The sequence below is a fragment of the Amphiura filiformis genome, chromosome 13 (assembly GCF_039555335.1).
Source record: "Amphiura filiformis chromosome 13, Afil_fr2py, whole genome shotgun sequence".
In the NCBI taxonomy this organism is placed as follows: Eukaryota; Metazoa; Echinodermata; class Ophiuroidea; order Amphilepidida; family Amphiuridae; genus Amphiura; species Amphiura filiformis.
In genome coordinates, this window is record NC_092640.1 from 24,965,950 (window position 1) to 24,987,221 (window position 21,272).

The 21,272-nt window shown below is 35.8% G+C and overlaps 1 protein-coding gene across 1 annotated transcript in view; it reads left to right on the forward strand.

Moving 5' to 3' along the window:
• The first annotated feature begins 49 nt into the window (after positions 1–49).
• LOC140168154 (chaperone Ric-8A-like) overlaps positions 50–21,272 on the forward strand; it is a 48,962-nt gene continuing 27,739 nt past the window's right edge. The window contains exons 1-10 of the mRNA XM_072191477.1: positions 50–154; positions 8,778–8,899; positions 10,212–10,259; positions 11,585–11,777; positions 13,011–13,080; positions 14,333–14,408; positions 15,901–15,953; positions 17,623–17,839; positions 19,553–19,647; positions 20,614–20,776. Coding sequence (XP_072047578.1) covers positions 8,810–8,899; positions 10,212–10,259; positions 11,585–11,777; positions 13,011–13,080; positions 14,333–14,408; positions 15,901–15,953; positions 17,623–17,839; positions 19,553–19,647; positions 20,614–20,776 — 1,005 coding nt within the window. The 5' untranslated portion in view covers positions 50–154; positions 8,778–8,809. The remainder of the gene's footprint in view (positions 155–8,777; positions 8,900–10,211; positions 10,260–11,584; positions 11,778–13,010; positions 13,081–14,332; positions 14,409–15,900; positions 15,954–17,622; positions 17,840–19,552; positions 19,648–20,613; positions 20,777–21,272) is intronic.

Below are 21,272 nucleotides of genomic sequence, written 5' to 3' on the forward strand. Positions count from 1 at the left end.
CGCGCATAATGAGGGTTGTAAACAAGGAGGTCAAAGGTCACATGTAAAATTGGTAATTTTTCTGCTGGAAGTAGGTTTTGGCGTTGCCTTTTTACATAGCATTTTAGACTTGAACTCGGTGATTGATCAAAATAAATAGAAAATCTGTGTAAAGGTAAGATATTTTTTAGTTCGCTTATGTAACTTCAGTTTTGCAATATAACAATAAAGTATTTTTTAGAGTAAAAAACAATTCATGACTTTGCACCTTTCAAATTCAATCATGTCATTCATTCAACATGTTCATCATGTTGTTGGTTTGTAAAATGTCTGTTATTGATGTATGCATCCATGATCCCCGGGCATGCATGTTTTGCTTTCCATGTTTCCATCTTGTCTAGTGCTGATGGAGTCAACCGCATGAACCTTTATACCGGGCATGGTACTTGGTGTGCACTGCCACTGCACTGGGTAGTCCGAATATAAATAATCAGACCCAGAACAAAATATTAATTTCTGAGTTTTTTCTGACATGATCGTGTTAGTCAGGCTCACATCACACACTATAGGTGGCGCTATTCGTCCATAGGGAAGTGGAATGTGCCTGTACAGTCCAAAAATGGCTTTACTGTGGGGCTCAATGGAGAAAATTACTAAAAATTCATTTTGACAACCAAAACCTAAGTGATGTTGACTGATGTTGGTACTGGCATAATAATGGATTCATAAGCTATCACATAGTGCAATCTATGTTCCACCAAGTGGGCGCTTTCGTTAAAGCGCAAAAAAAGCAATTTGTGTGCAAATCAAGACCATCCAAAACAGCTTTCTTACAGTAAAGAATAGGAGGTCATCTGGGGTCACATACAGTAGTGTACATTGTACATGTGCCTGCTGTCACAATTTCACACACACAATTTTGGACAATTTGGTGACACTATTTTTGTCTGTAACTTGAAAAGTATATGCACTAGAAACATGATTGACCCCTTATTGTTTAGGTAATTTGATTCTCTTTCAAGTGAAAGAACTTTCAGCTAAAAATATTGAACTTCAAAATTTTATGAACATACCTAATCGTGTACTGGGTCTGAACTGTGTCCATATGAAATCTTGATGGCAAATTGGACAATAGAAGCACATGGTTCTACTTGACAGCTTTTTAATCCCTATTCAGGTTACGTGAATCACGCTATTGTGGACCATCCTTCTGATACCTGAGTGTTTGGACAAGCGGAACAGTTTTTTGTCTACCTCTCTGTTTGTAAACAAACCAGGAGGTCGAAATCGCCCTCCTCGCCGAATCTGAAAGTCAGCGTAATAGTACGGTACTGTGGCACGGGTAGCGCTAGGTCCAAAAGCTCAAATATGCAAAAATGGGGGGTCCCTAAAGAAATATTGGGGGTCCCAACTATTGTCTAGCCAATTCAATCTATTTGTGTGATACCATACTATTTTTTTTTTTTTTTTTTTTTTGGGGCAAGCCTAGTTCTAGTAACTATAACTCAGCATACTGATGTCATTATGTTTATGATAAAGACTGAAGTCTTGCTGGCAAGACTAGGGGCAAGCCTTGAAATAAGTGGGCGCGGGGAGCAAATTTGCTCTCGTAAGGCCAAGGAAAGTCGATTTTGAGTTTCCCGTCACCCGCCCTCACTTCATTTTCTGACCCTCACTTGAATTCATTATTGTGATTTTCCAAAAAATACCGATAAAAATTGGTTATATTTACAGAAAAAATTATGAATATCTGTTTATTTTTTGTGGAAAAATCAAAATCAAAACATGCATTTTGCTGTCAACCTTGCAGACTCTTTTTAGGTAACCTAGGCAAACCTTAGTTAACACATTTACTAGTCAGCGAATTCGCCGAGACCGGGGCCCCAACACAATGCATATTTACATAGAAATTTGAATTTTTTTCGAGAATAGGTGGGTGAAGGAAACCTACATAAATATGTTTTCTATACTTCACTTGACCCAAATATATGATTTTTATGGTGATAATCAAGTCGCACATGGAATTTTAGAGGATTTTGATAGCAGTTCCATTAAAAAAAGCTGCTATCGCCATGAGACTAAGATCTAGAAACACCCCGAAATGCCGCTTTGGGGAATTTTGCTAGCTGAATCTTTTTGATGAAAGTCAATCTTTGACAAGATGTAACTTTGCTACGGAAAGTGCTATGAAAAAAAGGTTTTTAGTTTTGGCTTAGTTTACTCAAGGGCTTTAATTTGATATATAAAACGATGCAATTTGATGTCAAATTTGAATTCACCTAGTATACCTACTCTTTTTAATATACTTTAAAATCTCATTTGGGCTAAACATCCATCTTCAAGTGAGTGAGCGGCAAATAACAATGTATACATGCGTGTTGGTCATTATAATGAAAGGCAGAAAAATAATGAATAATGAATAATGAAAAAGTTGCCTCACTTGTTTTCAGAAATTATGTGACGGGAAACTCAAAATTGACTCTTAGGGGCCTAAAGCCACCAATTGCTCCTGGTCCTTGTTAAATTAACATGAACCAGGAGCAATTTTCTGAAACAAATTGCTCCTGGTTCTAATTTTGCACTTCATGCAATAGTGCTGTATTGTATATGCAGAAAAGGATTTACTATTTCAAAATTGCTCCTGTTTCTTTCGAAATTGCTCCTGGTTCTTGTAAAATCCCAGTGAACCAGGAGCAACGTTCAAAACAAATTGCTCCTGGTTCCAGTTTGCTTATTTCAAGGCTTGGGGGGGGCAGGGGTTTATTAAATATTAGGCTAATGAAAGTCAATTCCCAGTTTCCCGTTACATAATTTTTCATGACTGTGTAGGTGACCATTTCATTATTCATTATTTTGTACCATTTCATTATTGCATCTGTTACAGGCATAAACCAATAACTGGCCATGTATACATGTGATAAATCACAGTTTGTAGTTTACAGATGTAGTTTACAACCACATAATTAGCTTTATACTAGGGTCCACCACTAGTCTAGATCATGAGACAATAAGAAAAGTTGTTTTTGTACATGGTATTCAGTAGGTAAACTTAGCGAAAACGCCAAAAGTTACCTTCGAATAAACCAATTTGGACACAAATTACTCAGAAACCAGAAGGTCGGTAAACGTTTAAAATGAAACACACATGACAGCTGACCAATCCAAGTATTTATCCCCTTCGAATCTGATTTTTCTTTCAAATGAGCAGACCGTCGTCTATTTCAGTACATATTTTTCAACAATTAGGCCGTGTTCAGTTTTACATGGTGGGCATCAGCCCTCGAATTAACCCACGGCACCGACGGCATATTGCCGTGGGTGCCCAACCCCACTGCCGCAATGCCCTCAAAATATGTCCTTTACCGACGGCAGTCACTTGCCGTGCCCTCTAAAGAAGTTGCCGTCGGTGCCCTGCACCTCAAAGGACTTGCCGACCACTCCATTGTGAACTCCTTTGTGACAAGTTCTAAGGTCCTTGCCGACTTTTATTTACATTGATTTCCCCTTCTATGACCTTTTGAAGGGACACCTATGCTAAACTCAAAGCTGACCTCAGAAGACAGTTTTGACGACAGCCCCTTTGTGCACTCCTTTGTGATGAGTCTTGCCCACTTGTATTTACATTTATTTCCCCTTCTATGTGACCTTTTGAAGGGACACCTATGCTAAACTCAAAGCTGACCACAGAAGACAGTTTTGCCGACAACCCCTTTGTGCACTCCTTTGTGATGAGTCTTGCCCACTTGTATTTACATTTATTTCCCCTTTTATGTGACCTTTTGAAGGGACACCTATGCTAAACTCAAAGCTGACCACAGAAGACAGTTTTGCCGACAACCCCTTTGTGCACTCCTTTGTGATGAGTCTTGCCCACTTGTATTTACATTTATTTCCCCTTCTATGACCTTTTGAAGGGACACCTATGCTAAGCTCAAGGTCACTTTTGCCGACTTTCTAACTGTTTACATTTATTATTTTCCCTTCCATGACCTTTTTGAAAGGACACTATGCCTAATTAAGATAATTTATTATTTTGATTTCTGGACATTTTCGAATTAATTCTTATATCTGTTGGATTCATATACCCTCACTTTGACATGATTATAAATTCCATGGTGTTAAATTGTTTTTTTGCCCAAAATCATTGTCTGGTGGAGTAAAACAACTTCAAATCTATTGTGTTATATCATTGAATTAAAAACATATTTTTAGTGCATTCAGTCATAGTCACTAAATATTTCAATGAGCTAATTTGCATATTTTACCAAATAAGGAAACCTGTTTTGTAGTATAGGCCTACGTGCATATCAAAATATTTGCGAACATGATTAAGCTCATCAGTAGAGTAGACTATAATGACTTTATGCTTAATGCTTGTGGTGATAGCTGATGATGTCCAGGGGATGCTGATGTAGCATTTACATATATTATAATGAGCTAATTTGCATATTTATATTTTGCAATTTTTTAAGGAAAATATCTTAACCTTTGGTGTTAGAAAGGACAGAATAATTCTGGTATACCCTGCACACAAGTATAAACCTAATCCAAATCGATATAGCTACAGACTGAAATAAAAGGGAATTCCCCAATTCTTTTTGCATTATACTTGCGAACTTCAATATTTGAAGACCAATGTTCGATAAGCACTAAAATCATCTATCATGATTGCTAACATGAGTTTTCTTTACTTTTGAGAAATTGCCTTGGTACCCTTCTCAAATTTTAAACAGTTGCCGTGATGCCCTTTTGAAATATTACAAATTGCCGTGCTGCCTTGCCTTTTCAATGGAAATCCAAGGCAATTGTCAACTTGCCCTAAAAAAGTTGCCGTGCCCCTTCAGATCCTTAATTCGAGGGCTGGTGGGCATGTATGTGAATTCGCAACTTTCATTGACATATGATTTGATAGCAAACATACAGGCCTTCGTTATGTACCAATATGGGCATTGGCATGAAAGGCGGTGTTTCACAATACTGTCATGATGTCAAATTGTATTCGTAGGTAACATTCGGTTACCGAAATTTACCTACGAATACTTGGTTTTATTGTTGACATCTCAGAAATATTTAAACGCAGGCTATTGAAACTTGGTAGAAATAAAGAGTGTATTACCCTGCACCTATTGCTTAACTATTGTTTACTATTCTCTCAGTTTGTGGAAATGACACAGCTTTTAACATGTATTCGGACTATTCGGAGGTAATGCATATTTGTTACCAAACCTACCTTTGTGCCATTTAGAATTTCTGGCAGCTAAACACAATAATAATGATGTCCGAATGCAATGCATGTCAGTATTGGACATATCAAAGCTTGTATCAATTACGCATGTATTAGTGATTTCCATTTTTAAAAGATATATCTAGTGCTATGAAAAATTGTATTCGTAGTAGGCCTGGCATTTTCGGGTAATTTTGTACCCGGGTACCCGCCGCATTTTTCGGGCGGGTAGGACCAGAAATTGCAGGTACACTACAAAAAAAAAAAAAAAAAAATTTTTTTTTTTTTTTAAGTTTTATTTTTCGGTTTTGTAGTGTCTCTGGACCTAGACCTAAATGCCAGGATCATTCATGGTTGACCTAAAAAAAAAAAAAAAAAAAAAAAAAAAATTTCAAGATATTTTGTTATTTTTATATGAAAATTGATAATTTGTATTCATGTCATAGTCTATTAATGATTTCAAAATGTATTGAATTTGAATGCATTTTGAAATCATTAATAGACTATGACATGAATACAAATTATCAATTTTCATATTAAAAATAACAAAATATCTTGAATTTTTTTTTTTTTTTTTTTTTTAGGTCAACCATGAATGATCCTAGCATTTAGGTCTAGGTCCAGGGACACTACAAAACCGAAAAAATAAAAAAAAAAAAAAAAAAATTTTTTTTTTTTTTTTTTTTTTTTTTGAATTTCAGGTACCCGGGAGGGTATTTCCTACCTGGTAATGTAATCTCAGGCGGGTACCCGTTTACCCGACCGAAAATGCCAGCCTTAATTCGTAGGTAATGTAAAAAATACCACTCAAAAAATTATCACAAAAATTCATAATTATGTACAAATATGTGAAAATTGAACAGGCAATCTTTGAATACACACCTTTCAGGAAATCAATTTAGATTCAATCCAATGACTTCTTTTCATAACTGATTTAGATGTTTTTAAAAATACTTTAAGAAATATTTTGAAAAAATGGGTAAAAATAGCATGTTTTGGGGTCTCTGTGTCTAAGTTTTTCACAGAAGGGGTCTTATTATATATGGCGGCGTATGATCAAGGTGAATAAACACAATACAAAAACGAATGCCAATTGATTAATACTTTCTGAACATGCCGTGTACACTTTTCGTTGGATTCGACCACATGTTAGATGCACTGGAATTTGTAACATCATGGCTAACCGAAAAACTTTACTTGGTTTCTTTTAGTTAGGGCCTTTTCCTCCGTCATCAAAAACATCATTCTGTCAAGGCTAGCGCTAAAACTACAAAGGCCCCCCCCCCCCGCCCATATGTGGTCACTAATGGGCCCTACCCCGTATATTTATCCTTTGCCCATCTTGACCCCAAAGGTCACGGGCCCCAGATTTCGGAATGGAGAACCCTTTTTCATATTCGAATAGAGAACCTTTTTCATTTTCGAGTAGAGAACATGGTGGCTTCTATCGAATAAAGAACCTTCTTTCGCTTTCGGATTAAAGAACCCATTTTTCATATTCGAATAAAGAACCTTTTCTGTTTTCAGAATAGTGAACCTTCGGAATAGCAAACCTTCGGAATAGCGAACCTTCGAATAGCGAAGTTCGCCCAATATAGGTATGCCAGGCAAACCTTAATAAAACACATTTGCTGGTCAGCCAAATTCGCCTAGAACACAATACATATTTACACAGAAATTAAAAAGAACAGGTAGGTAAAGGAAACCTACATAAATATGTTGTCTATACTTCACTTGACCCAAATATATGATTTTTTATGGTGATGCGGACAGCGCCAGTCCCGGGCGGGGCCGGCCACCGTAGCTATAACCCTGGTAATTGAGTTGGTGTGAGCTGGAAAGCTGAAGGGGCAATAAATCGAGTAAATAGAGCTGGTCACTCTCTAAGACCTGTTGGAAAAATTTAATAAATTACATCTAGGTCGAATCATATGTAGACAGAAAATTATTTGCTACTGTGTATGGTGGAATGTATCAGTAATTGAGCTGGAAAGCTGAAGGGGCAATAAATAGAGTAATAGTGCTCACATTTAAGGGATGGGGTATGAACGTTTGGACAGGATTTATTGTGGGACATTAGAGCACATCAGACATATCGAATTGCATTCTGAATACAAAGAATGTGCTTCTGATATCAAATAATTTTGATTTTTTGAAATTCGCAATGTAATACACATTTTATGGCAAATGATTAAAGGAAGTGTCCGGCAATCACAACATTATGTCTTATATGTTAGAAAAATAATTATCAAGCACGAATCATATGGTTTTATTTAAAACAATGTCATATTAATCATAAAAACGAATAAAAACAGCCATCTCTCAACACGCGATATTCAAAATTCCCGCGCCGCAATTTTCTAGAGCAGTGACGTCATTGTTATTTGTGCTCATTTGTCGTCAGGCTTCATTGAATTATTAGGACGTCATTGCTCTAGACAATTTCGGCGCGGGAATTTTGAATATCGCGTGTTGAGAGATGGCTGCTTTTATTCGTTTTTATGGTTAATATGAGTTTGTTTTAAATAAAACCATGTGATTCGTGCTTGATAATTATTTTTCTAACAAATAAGACATAATCTTGTGATTGCCGGACACTTCCTTTAAAAATTGATATTTTTGATATTTAACAGTACCGGTACTCGAAGTAAACTTTATTAATCTGATGGTTTATACTTAAAGTGTATGTAGGTGGGATGAAAAGCCGACGATCAATTGAAAATTTTGACCTTTTCAGATATTGAAGATATGGATTTTTTTCCCAAAACACCAAAAGAAATTAGGTCTTTTTGGGAAAAAATCCATATCTTCAATATGAAAGGTCAAAATTTTCAATTGATCGTCTGATTTTCCTCCCAGCTACATACACTTTAAGAATATATCATTACCGTATTTCGTCGAATAAACGCCCCCGGGGGCGTTACATTTTCCCAAGGGGGGGCGTTTATTAGAGGTAATTTTTAGCACGAAAATTCCCGTTAAAATCATTAGGTAAGCTTAAAAGTCACGCTAAAATGACGAACTATGACCTTTTGACACTGACTTTTGGTTCACAGATTCGCCATTTATTGCTGCTACTGCGACCATGTGAGCAACTTGGTAAGCTTACTACACAAGATAGCATGGAAATATCGAATTTTTGAAACATCTTGGTTGAAAAAAAGTGGTGGGGGCGTTTATTTGAGGGGGGGGACTATTCGACGAAAAATACGGTAGATTTATAAAATTTACTTTGAGGACTGTTATATTATCAAAAATGTGAAAAATATCAAATATTGATAATTTGTCATAAAATTTGCATTTTATCGTGAATTTCAAAAATGAAAATTATTTGATATCAGAAAGACATTCTTCAGTATTCAGAATGCAATTCGATATGTCTGATGTGCTCTCATGTCCCACAAAAATACTGTTGAAACGCTCAAAATGCTCATTCCAGAATAAAGCATCCACACAATTTTTCTTCCAACAAATGAAGAACAGTGCCAGCTGTCAGTGCATTGAAATGTGAAAAAATAATCAAGTAAATTTAATAATAAATATTCATGATCATTATTTTAATATTAACTTTCAGATTTAGTCACTCAACATCTAGTGCAGGTGAACATGGAAGCTCTAATACTGTCCACTGCATCTGCTTTTGAGTCTGGAAATGAGACTGATATTTGCAACAAACTGCAAGAATTCAATAAAGAGGTAGGTAGCTACTCCCAATTCCAGAAAAATACAGCACTAATATTTCTAGACAAAAAAAATAAATATTATTTTGTTTAGCTAAATGAAAATCCTAATCCTTTAGTTATATTAGTTCTAACTGGCAATAAAAGTCAAATTTAATATTTTTGTTTTTGCAATTTGAGGGAAAATGGGCTAAAAACATGCAATTTTGCATCTCTTCTTAGTTCTTACCATTGTAGTCACAACATTCTAAGACTTAGTACAAGTCTAAGCAATCAAAATCTTGAGTGTAATAGGCTAAGAGTTGGCTCATAATTTCAATATCTTATGTTATTGTTGATAGTTGGTTATGAAATGAAAAATATTAAAAAATATGTTTATCAAAAATAAGATGCATAACTTGAAATTAGTCTCCGTCCAAGTCTTCGGGCGTGATTGTCACAGCATACGTAAAATGCCCTAAAAACCAAATATTAAAATCTGACTTTCATTGCTAGTTAGAACTGAATAAAGGATTAGGATTAGCTATATTTCATTTGGCAAAACAGGATAGTATTGTTTAGATCCCAAAAATTAGTGCTGTATTTTTCTGGAATGGGGAGAGAATTCAAATTATAGGTTAGTCATGAGGAAAATTGTTACTGTTTATAAAAAATGTGATCAAGCATACACACAGCGCTCGAAATAAAGCGTGTCCTTGCGTCAAAGACCACAAAGTAGGCGCGGACCCATAAATTTCCTACGGATGCGAGTCCGTGTGACCCGTAAAAGTTGAACCAAAGAGCAGAAAATCCTAGTTTTGTTGTTCCACTGGAAAATCTGGTTCATATAATAGGTCCAGCTCCCTGAGTACACTTTCATTTTAGTTTCCCATCAAGTTTTCAACACAGGTTTTCAAATTTCTACAGTCTACATACCGTGACCGCCGCGGCGGGCCGTAGCTAATTCTCTGTCTTGAAATTTCAAAGGCATGGGTCCGCTTGAAAATTGGTGAGGACCCTTGAAATTTCAAAGGCAGGGATCCAGAGGACCCTTGGATTTTTCTTCTTATTTCGAGGCCTGCACAGTGCATACACATATTGTGCATTCATCTAAATTAAAATAAAAACGGTTTGGGAATAAGCCAAATTGGCATTTAAATTTGCAATGCATATTGGGACAGTTTTTGCAGTTTGTGAACACATTGAAATCTGGAAAATTGTGCGTACAAAATATAGTTTAAAATGTTTTACAGGGATAAAAAAAAAAACATGGTTATCTCACAAAGTAGTTTTTTAATGATTTTGATGTATTTTTATATACAATTGAATTCTTGGTTTTTTCCCTTCAGAATGCCCAAACATTTGGCTTTCCAGAACTAGGAACAGAAACTAAAAAGGTAAGACTAAGCCTGTTTGTTCATTGTCTTTGTTATTGGCCTGTCTGTTTCATCTATAAGTATATATTTTCTTGGTGAACAAGGACTAGTATCATATCAGTGAGACATAGGATCCAATTTGAGTCTAATGTCACCAAATTGGGCATAACTCTAAATGAATTGCTAGAGTTTCTAACATGTGAATGAGTATTGTAAGGGCAAGCATTCCAGAGATGATTGATGGTCCCTATGTAATGGAGTCAGATAGGGGAGATGGAAGGGGTACATGATGATGGGGTAATCCTAGGCTTAGAGAAAAAAACACAATTTTTTGACCAAAAATGCGAGATGGCAATTTCAAAATGCGAGAAAAAAGCGAGATTTATGCCCAAAATTGGCGAAAAAAAAAAAAAAATAAAATTGACTATTGAGGGCAGTATTTCATTGACTCTATACCCCTGAGTGATACCAAAACAAAGCATGGAAATTGCCGACCAGACTGTCATCAAAAATACACAAATTTTGTCCTCATAAATCAGCTTAAAAGGTTAATATACTGCAAGGTTTGAGTAGTAAATAAAGAATATTACTTGCTTGGATGTGCCAGAAAATGGACCGTTTTTGTACATTCAGGCTGGAAAATCAGGTCAGACTTAAGCTTTTTTAGTTGCAATGGATTCGCCACAGAAATAGATTTTCGTGGTAGAAATGAATCTTTTAAAAGCGAGAAAAGCACTAAAAAGCGAGATTCACGGCAAGAAAAGCGAGATTGCGTTTTCTCTCTAAGCCTAGGTAATCCTGGAGGAGCTCAAATACATGCCATAATTTTAACAAAATTAGTCAATGATTTTAAACTACAGCTTTCTGTGATGCTTTTGAATATATCCAAGAAAAACTTGCATTAAAAATTTAACATTTTATCAATTTTCAGTGACATATCTCAAGTAGGGAGGATAAGCTCTGTTTCAAATAATATGGGCGAAAAAGTCGTATGTCATGCATGAATAGACTATTATTTAAAATAAAATAATAACTATGGCATCGCGTAACATGTCCATTGTATTGGACATGGAAGGAAGGAAATAGTTAAATATTTGCATAAAACTGAGATGTAATACAAAGCAATTCCAGGCGATCAGGAGCCCTGTAAAATTGCATTGCCTGTTGCCCAACACATTTGTGGGACGCGCATTTCACAACCAGGTTCTACAGTTGTGCGTCCGATCGGACTCAGAGCTTTTAAAGGCTAGCGGGAGCCCTGGCTCCGATCAATTCAAATCATGAAAATTTAATACCACGAAAATATCACACTTTATAGTAATTGATTGTGTTCTATGTCCTTACAGAAATTTATGAGTGACCTATTACACACCTTGGAGACTAGACCTAGCGATGAGTGTCACATCCTGTGCCTGGAGGCGCTGCGCATCTTGAGTCGCGAGAAACACCGCATGCATCAACTCAAAGAGAAAGATGGAGTGCACCTGCTGCTCAAGTTGGCACGACTCAGTGATGATGCACCAGAAGTGGGCAATCAAAGTAGGTTACTGGGTGGGACAATAATGCTGGTTTCATACTTTCTGCCGCTTGCCGCTGAGCGGTGTGACACAAGCGGAGCGGCACACCGCTGAGCTGCAGCAGCGGCATGAATCTGAAAGGCACTCTTTCCGCGTGGCACTGCTCCAAAATCATATTTTGTTCTCATACGTCAAAAAACTCCCGCTGGTCACCGCTAGCATTTCTGGTGCGACTGCGCAGTGAAGTAAAATCATCTTCAGAGCGGCAAAGCGGCAGGAAAGTATGAAACCAGCATAAGTTATATCCTGCGCCATCTTGTGTATCATCACTTCTTTGGAAATTTCTGCCATGATTCTGCCGTGAATTATGATGTACAAGAAATGTCACTCCAAAGGCATTCCATACTGAAATCACGGACCCTCTTTTGTTTTTCCAATTTGGTACAAAGGCATTTAGAAAGGTTTGCAAAAGGAGTCCCATTGATGTATAACTTATTATAATTACAAAAATTGGACAAGTAACTTTCAGAATAGAATGAGAACATGTGGCTCATAGTGTGTGCCATTGACTTGAAGCAAAAAACACCATAGACTGTTTGGCAACTGTTTAGACAATTACAAATCTTGACCTTAAAAGTAGTAAGCTTTTGTTGTTGTGTATGCCAGCTTCTTATATGCCCACTACTAAAAAAAAGGATTGGACTTATTTATTAGCATTTTGCAAAAACAATATAAACTTTGTAAATTTGATTTGATTGATTTGATTTGATTTGATTTATTGATAATCCAGGCAAACAAACATACAATAGCAGAAAAAAGCCTTAAAACAATAAACACAAATACAATAGTCAACGGGGTCCCTGGCGGATTCCCTAATAGCGAACTAAATCACTTTGTAGTGGGTCTCCGATAACCCCGTTGACGAAAGATATTATATATAAAAAAGACATTACTGATAAAGGTACATACAACTACGCGTTTTGCGCGAAAAAGAAAACAAACTAAAAACAATTTCACTGGAGACATCATTTGGTAAGGTGGACCATAACCTGGGAAATGCGACAAAGAGGGAATTATGGAAAGCGTCAGTTCGGCTGCGATGGAAATGCCGGAAATCTATGTTGACTGCTTGTCTGGAGGAAAGAGTATTTCAGATATGTTAATATTGTTTCATTGAGTAGTGCAATAGAAAAGTATATTCAGGCAGGATCCAACCAATTTCTAATATTCCGTTATCTGTCTACTGATATTTCAGTTATCATAGAGGCCCAGAAGTGTTTGTGCAATCTTGTATTTAACAGTGAAGATGCTCAGAGAATATGCAGGTAAGTCCCTTCAAAGAGTAAATTAACAATATTTCCAGATTTAGACAGAGCTAGTTTTTTTCAATTTGAAGTTGTACCTTTTTATCTCAACTACAAAATACCTCATTCATATTCCTTGACTGGTTATGAAGTTTAAACTAAAGTATAAATACTATGATCAGCTCATAATAGGCGAGACTTATCGATTTTTGTTACTGCGCGTGTCAATCAACTCCAAACTTAAGCTTGCATAAATTCACAAAAGGGCTCGTCAGTCAAACACGGTTTGCATAGGTGCTGTTTGAACACTATTCTGTATCAATCCGCGATGTTATGAGTCCTGTCGATTATGAGCTGATCAGAGTATAGTTACAAAACAAGTTGATTTTGTTGAATAGAAATGCTGAGAATAAGGGGAAAAAACTGTTGATTGTTGTGATCATTGTTATGAAAAGTTTTGCATAGCCTACAATCCAATTACACACTATGGAAGACATAACCGTAATCTCTCAAACAGGGAGTATGAATTTCAAATGGGATTACCTGTGTGATTCCCTCTGAAATCTACACCCCCTGCATGGGATATTAAGGTCATATCTTTCATGTTGGGGTATATGGATTTCAACTGGAATAGCACATTTTGTTGCTTGATCAATTTTACAATTTGCTAGCAAATGTATCAAATTTGGACTTTCAGTTTCATTAACTGAAATATATAATTACATATCAAATGATACTGGAAAACTGGAAATATGTGACGTGTCATGTCAAAAGGAGACACTTTTGGGCAGGTTATCAATTTTGAGGTTATTACATATCTTAAATATAAGAGATATTTTTCTTCACAACGCCGTTTTCCCCAATTGAATCGAACATTCCTAAGCGAAGATATTGAGTTCGTAAGTTATGGTATTATAAAATTGGAAATTGAGATATCGGCCTTTAAAAATATTATTGACAATGTTGAGAGTAGGATTACCTTGAAAAATGTCTCAAAAAATACAAGATGCTAGTTATATTCCGGTCTGAAACTATCAGACAATATTTTTAACATTAATAACATCACAAATTCGCAACAAACCCAAATTGTGAAAAAATCATCCCGGGCAGATTTTTGGCTATTTCTCCATTTATGATCCTGCCCAAAAGTGTCTCCTTTTGACATGACACGTCACGTATGTCAAAATTGATTTCAGCAGCAAATTATTCATCAACTAAAAAAATTCTGTTGTTTTCCATAAATGTAATTAATTAATGTCTCTACTCATTTCAGTGAAAGTAATTATGTAGCACACATCATGAACAGGGTGAAGCTATACTCAGAACCAAATATAACATATGATATAAAGGTAGGTTTAATTGGTTATAAATAGTAGTTAGTCATTAACCACTGAGAGGATATTAATCTGCAGAGACCTTCAATAAATAATATACTTAGCAACGAGCAGGAAATGTTTGTGAGGTTTTAATATCGGAATAGATTACTTAAGGGCTGGGGTATGAACGTTTGGACAGTATTTATTTTGGGACATTAGAGCACATCAGACATATCGAATTGTATTCTGAATACGAAGAATGTCATTCTGATATCACATAATTTTGAATTTTTGAAATTAGCAATTTAATACACATTTTATGGCAAATCATTAAAATTGATATTTTGATATTTAACAGTACTTGAAGTAAACTTTATAAATCTGATGATTTATACTTAAAGTGTATGTAGGTGGGTTGAAAAGCCGACGATCAATTGAAAATTTTGACCTTTCGTATTGAAGATATGGATTTTTTTCCCAAAACACCAAAAAAAATTGGGTCTTTTTGGTAAAAAAATCCATATCTTCAATATGAAAGGTCAAAATTTTCAATTGACCGTCGGCTTTTCCTCCCTGCTACATACACATTAAGAATATATCATTAGATTTATATAATTTACTTTGAGGACTGTTATATATATCAAAAATTCAAAAATATCAAATTTTTATAATTTGTCATAAAATTTGTATTATATTGTGATTTTCAAAAATGAAAATTATTTGATATCAGAAAGACATGCTTCGTATTCAGAATACAATTCGATAGGTCTGAGGTGCTCTCATGTGCCACAAAAAATACTGTCGAAACGCAATAAACGCTCATTTTAGATCCCTTAAATAAAACTGTAAAGGTTGACATTTTCATGCTACTGGAAAAATAGTGGTTTGTGAATGTTTCTTTTGTGTGTAGGTGTATGTAAGGAAGCTTAATTTGTCACTAATGTAAAAACAATGCAAACAGTTTAAAATCACTGAAAGATAAAAATTGATGGCATGAAATTCCACTTTTACAGCAGCGTTTTTTGCTTGAAATTGTAAAAATATTAATACCACAAAAAAACACTATAGTAATTTGGCATAACAACTGTTATAGTACATGTATAAGTAATTCAATCAACTTGAGACAATGTAAACTGGATCATTTGCACGACAGCTGTATATTTATTAGGCCCAAAAATCCATTTTGCTAATAAGCTATGTGCTATGTGTTTTTTCTAAAAATTGCCTAAGTCACCCAAAAATCTCCTTTATGATTGGTCAATGTCAATGGCATTATTACAGCAGGTGCACATGCTAATAGAGACATGATTTAGGCAGAAAGTTCAATTTCGCTGAAAATGAGTTATTATCATCCAAGCATGGCGACGATATGCCATAAATCTGTTTCTAGAAGGGGTAATACATTTTGATTATTGAAAAAAAAGGGGTAGTAGTGATAGAAAAAACATATCCGATTAATGACATTGCTAAAAACATGATACTTCCTTCTTTGAAGTCTGATCTTGTTGTTTTCTTTTCTTTTCAGTTCTTCGATATGAGGTTATTGTTTCTTTTGACAGCCTTGTGCCCAGAATTAAGGTAAATAGATACTGTAACATGGATATTCGTGCTGAAAGGAGTGTTCAGAAATACTTGGGTGGGGAAAAGTTGAAACCTCCGACATCAACATTTTTTAGATCTCTGCTAAAAAAGGTGTATTTCTTTTTGATCCCCCTTTTTATGGGCTAACTTTTTTTTTTATCCCCCTTCATGCCCTAAAAAGAAAGTTTGTCATGATGAAATGACATGTGGATGCATGATTAGGAGGTCAAGTCCAATAACACTATCTTTATTTAAAAATATTAAAAGTTCCAATGTAAGAAGGTGGTTTTGTCCATGTTGTTTCAATTCAAGAAGGTGGTTATGTCCATGTGTGTGGACTTGACTCCTAGAAGTTGTACCACCGAGTGTCTTTTACACATGCTTTACCACATCATACAACTTGCATAATTAATAGATGGTGTACAGATCCCCTTGTAGCTGAAACTGACCCTAACTCATTATTCACAATTTTGCGATTTGACACCCTTTTAGATCTAGGGTCCTCAATTGCATTCCGCAACATCACCTTGGGGTTTATTTCGTCGCTGTTTTGACATACTGTCGTATGACGAAAAATGCAGTTTTGAGAAAATCACATTTTTTCCAATTTTTCAAGACCCACTGGAGATCACCAAAGTAAAATACATTTATTATTATCAAAAAATATAATCAATAATATATCTGTCTTTGTTCTCAACATAAGGCCAAAAAAAAAAGGTTTGTCTCAAAGCTCACAAGAAATTTAAAAACAAATGCGAAATGCGATTTATTTTTTATTTTTTATTCCCGACTTTTTTTCATGGTATTTTGAGAAAAAAGTCTGATTTTCGCCGATTTTTTTCTGGAAAAAACTTAAAAATTTTTTTTTTTTTTTTTTTTAGAAATGTCCGCATTTGTTTTTTGTCAAATTGTGGGATTTTACAAACGCGCGCGCAAGTTTTGAGACGAACCTTTTTTTTTTTTTTTTGGCCTAATACAAACTGTTTATTCATTCACTAATTAGTAGTAAATAATCTGCAAACTCATACGACAGTATGCCAAAATATGCACAATTTGAAAACCTATGTATTAATAATGATACAACATTGTGATACGACATTAAGTCAAAACAATAGGCAACTACAGTTACACGGTGGCCTATGGCAACGTATCATGATACGCCTGTATGTCAAAATACAGAATGACGTTTTCGGGGGGGGGGGGGTACATAAAAACCATGTCGTATCACACTAATTAGTGCCATATCTCATTAACTAATTACATTTAGGTCTCAAAACTTTGTGAATATATAGAGTTTCATTCACAGATTTTGAAAGTTTATATAACTCATTTTGCCCAAAATCGTCATACGACAGTATGTCAAAACAGCAACGATTTGTTGGATGTTAAATCATACTTTATAAATCCCAGTATTTATTTATTTTATGCAATTTCAAAGTTTTTGCATCCTTCTGATGATATAATCTGTTAATGTGATGGAAGACATGACCTTAATCTTCCACACAGGAGTTTGAATTTCAAATGGGATTACCTGAATGGGTGACTCCATTTGAAATCAACACCCCCTGTGTGGGAGATTAAAGGCATGTCTACCATATGGGGTGTATGGATTTCAAATGAAATAGACCAATCTCATTTTTTCTCCATATTGCTTTCTTCTATCCAGAGAAAAAGTAAGGAAAGATCTCAACGGCATACCTTTGCTAGTGCAGGTCTTAGAAACAGATACATTAGCTAGCGTGTTTAAGAGTCAGTGTGCTGCTTCAGTTGGAGCGTCAGAGGATTTGGAAACACTCACCGATGACCAAGCCAATCTTGCCTGTGAAGTCCTTAAAGCTCTTTTTAACACAATTATACACGCAAACTTATCAGATTTAGAAGGGGTAAGTAGATATATCATTGTCTTACACCCTACACTTTTTGAAACTGACTGCAATGCTCATATACAGTTCTTTTCTCTGTGTACACGGAACGAGCAACAAAGGATGCAATGCTCTTATGGTTCATGTTTCGTCAGTTTTTAAAAGAATAGGGGGTTATAATTAAAGACAGAGATAAATGCAATTTATCGCGTCTGATGTCACTGTCAATTACGATCCTTGATTGGTTTACACAGGTTAATCAGCGCCAGAAGAGGAAGACCGATCTATCTGGTGCTGATCGGAGAAAAGGAATAGCAGCAAATGGCGAAAAAAGTTCAGTACTTTTACAAGACAAAAAGCAGCTTTTCTAGGGATTGTGGACATGGTGCCTTCACCAAAGAAAGTTTCTTACTATAAAGCCCTAACTTTTGAGATGGTTTGCATGTCGAAAGGTGCAAAATCAACAATAAGGCGCCCGGTTATAAATCCGCGTTCAGCAAGTCATCATCACGACACTTGTAAACAAACCGTGCTCGAGTTTGATTGACAGGTGACGTCAGACGCGATAAATTGTCTTTATCTTTGTCTTTCATTATAGCATTTGACTGTCGGAATCCATCTTCGTGATTAACTGGTTAATTTTGTTAGCCAAATCCAAAATGTATTACTCGTGGAACCGAGCTTTCGCCATCTTATCTGATGGCTGGATCACAGATGAACTGGTTCACTGCTTTTCCCACGAAACTTGGTCATGACCCACTGCTAAAATCAACATCACTTCTGGGTAACAAGAATGTGTCACTAGCAACCAAGTTTCACGGGAAAAGCAGTGGACCAGTTCATCTGTGATCAAGCCATCAGACAAGATGGTGAAAGCTCAGTTCCGTAAGTAATGAATTTTGGATTTGGCTAACAAAATTAACCAGTTTATGATGTCACAATCCTACCAAATGAATCTCTTTTCCCATCTTGTGATATTTGAATATGATCCAACCTTCAATAATAAAAATCAGATAAGCATATTAGATAGTTATAAGGTTTAGTTGAAACATAAAGTCCATGTTTAGATAGGTCCAAGTTAACAGTGCTCGGTTGAAAAATCTGAAGTCCTTGTTTGCCAGTCAAAACAAGTAAGAGTATGTTTGTGAGAATTACTGAGGATACTCCAATACCATCATGCAGAATAGTAACAAAATTGACTTATTTGTAACTGTCGATTGTGTACATAGTAATATTGGTGATCATTGGGAAAGTGCTAGATAGATTATGAAACAGTTGGACCCCACCATTCACATATTCCTTGGTCAGGGATGTAAATCTTCAGGAAATTTTGCTTGGATCTTCCCGGTACAAAGTATAGAGAAATACACATTTTCAGAAAATGTTAAAGCAGTTTCAGGAAAGTATGTCAGTGCTTGTTTTCATCCCTGCTTGGTTCACTTCAAGTTTGGTAGTGACATCAATATGATGTGATGTGCAAATTTTTCAAGAAAATTGTGAAAAATAACACTTTCTTAAACATTTTCATGAAATGGAGGACCATCGATAACCAAAATGGCTGAAAATGCACCCCTAATCTGCCGCACATCCCAGTGCCCTCATTTCCACTTAGATTCCCCCCTCCCCCTGATTCTGCATCATGGTTTTCCACAGCCCATACACACATTATTGCTCGTACATACATGTAATCACTCACCAATTGTGTTTTGTCTACTGATATTTTTGTCTGAATAGGTAGAAAATAAAGTATTGGAAGGTTCTGGTCGTGTTTTGAAATACTTGCTGTTAACAGTAGCAGGCACAGACACCAAAACAGAAGAATATCACAAGTAAGTTGTTTCTCGGCTTTTCACAATTCATCTTTTTGTACCTACCTACATACCTACCTAAGTTAAGTACCTACCAACACACAACAGTTGGTCAAATTTTCTTGGCTATAGTATCAACATCAAAGATACCAGTGTAAATCAACAGGCCTACAAGTCCTTAGTAAGATCAATCATTTGAATAGAGTAGCACTGTATGGTCTCTATAAAGTTAGTTAATCTTTCTTTATTGAGGGTAACAACTCAGTGACCAGCACTGCTTTCCAAGCAGGCCCTCAGTAAATACAAAACATAATATTTATAAATAGTATATACAGTATAAGTACACACAAGTGATGCAATATAAAATATATGAAAAAATGCAATGAAAATTAGGAATTTATAAACATCTATACTTTAACATGAAGTCAGAACATTTGCTTTGAATTGTCTCAAAGGCATATTTTCCATATCAGTTTGAATCATTGGTGAGAAACTGTTCCAAATATGAGCAGCTCTGACATGAAATGTACGTAATCCAGAATTAGTGTTGAATTTTGGAACAATCAATGTATTAGACGAATGATTTCTGGTTATATGAGAATGAGTATTGTGAACAAATTCAAACTGAGATGATAACGATGTAGGACTAAGATTTCTTTAACATTTAAATATAAGAATAAGCATATGATTTTTCCATCCGTCACTAAGAAGGGTGAGAAGATCCAAATATTTGTAGCAAAGCTTGGCTTCCATCTCTACTGGCACAGTGTTGGCTTTGTGCTCAAAAAGAGCTTGAAAACTGTAGAATTGCAAAACTGACCCGAGCACTTCCGTGCCTAGTCATTGTCCCTGGACCCAACTTAGGACAGGCCCTTGGACCCACCTCTTTGTTGTACCTAATAAGCTCTTCAAACTGGCACACCTTTTCAACAAGGTTGTCAACTAAATACTGATCTGAATAAAATATTTTTCCCCTTTCTATTTCAGTCAAACTATAAACCTGTTAACTTGCCATCTGCCACAACAAATCATCTCAGAAATGATCCCCGAACCAGACGGGGGTGCCGTAGGGGGCGCTGCAATATACAATGGAAGAAACATGGACACCATGGTCGTCATCTTGAACTTCCTGGAGAAAAGATTAGACAGGGTAAGGTTGCGCTATTCCAGATGAAATCTATACACCCCCTGTGGAAGACATGATCTTAATCTCCCACACAGGGAGTGTAGATTTCAAATGGAGTCATCCATTCAGGTTACCCCATTTGAAACTCGCACTCCCTGTATGGAAAATTAAGGTCATGTCTTCCATTGGGGTGTATGGATTTTAATTGGAATATCTCATTGGTGATGCTGATGGGAGAGGTAGAGCTGAGATAAGATATAGTCAGGAGCCAAATTGAATGTTGGGTTTATAAAAACTTTATTGCATTCTTGTTTTGTATTTTATCTCTGCATATTTTAAAGAAAATGGAACTGGCCCTAAGCACTTCATTAGGAACCTGACATTAATTGAAGGACTCAGATTTTTAATTTTGTTTGTCTTCATATGTGACATGATCAAGGGGAATGAGTCACATGTTGACCCTGGTCGAAAATGAGTTTTCCATTTGTTTCTAAAGAGGACATTAAGAGCTTTCAGAAAC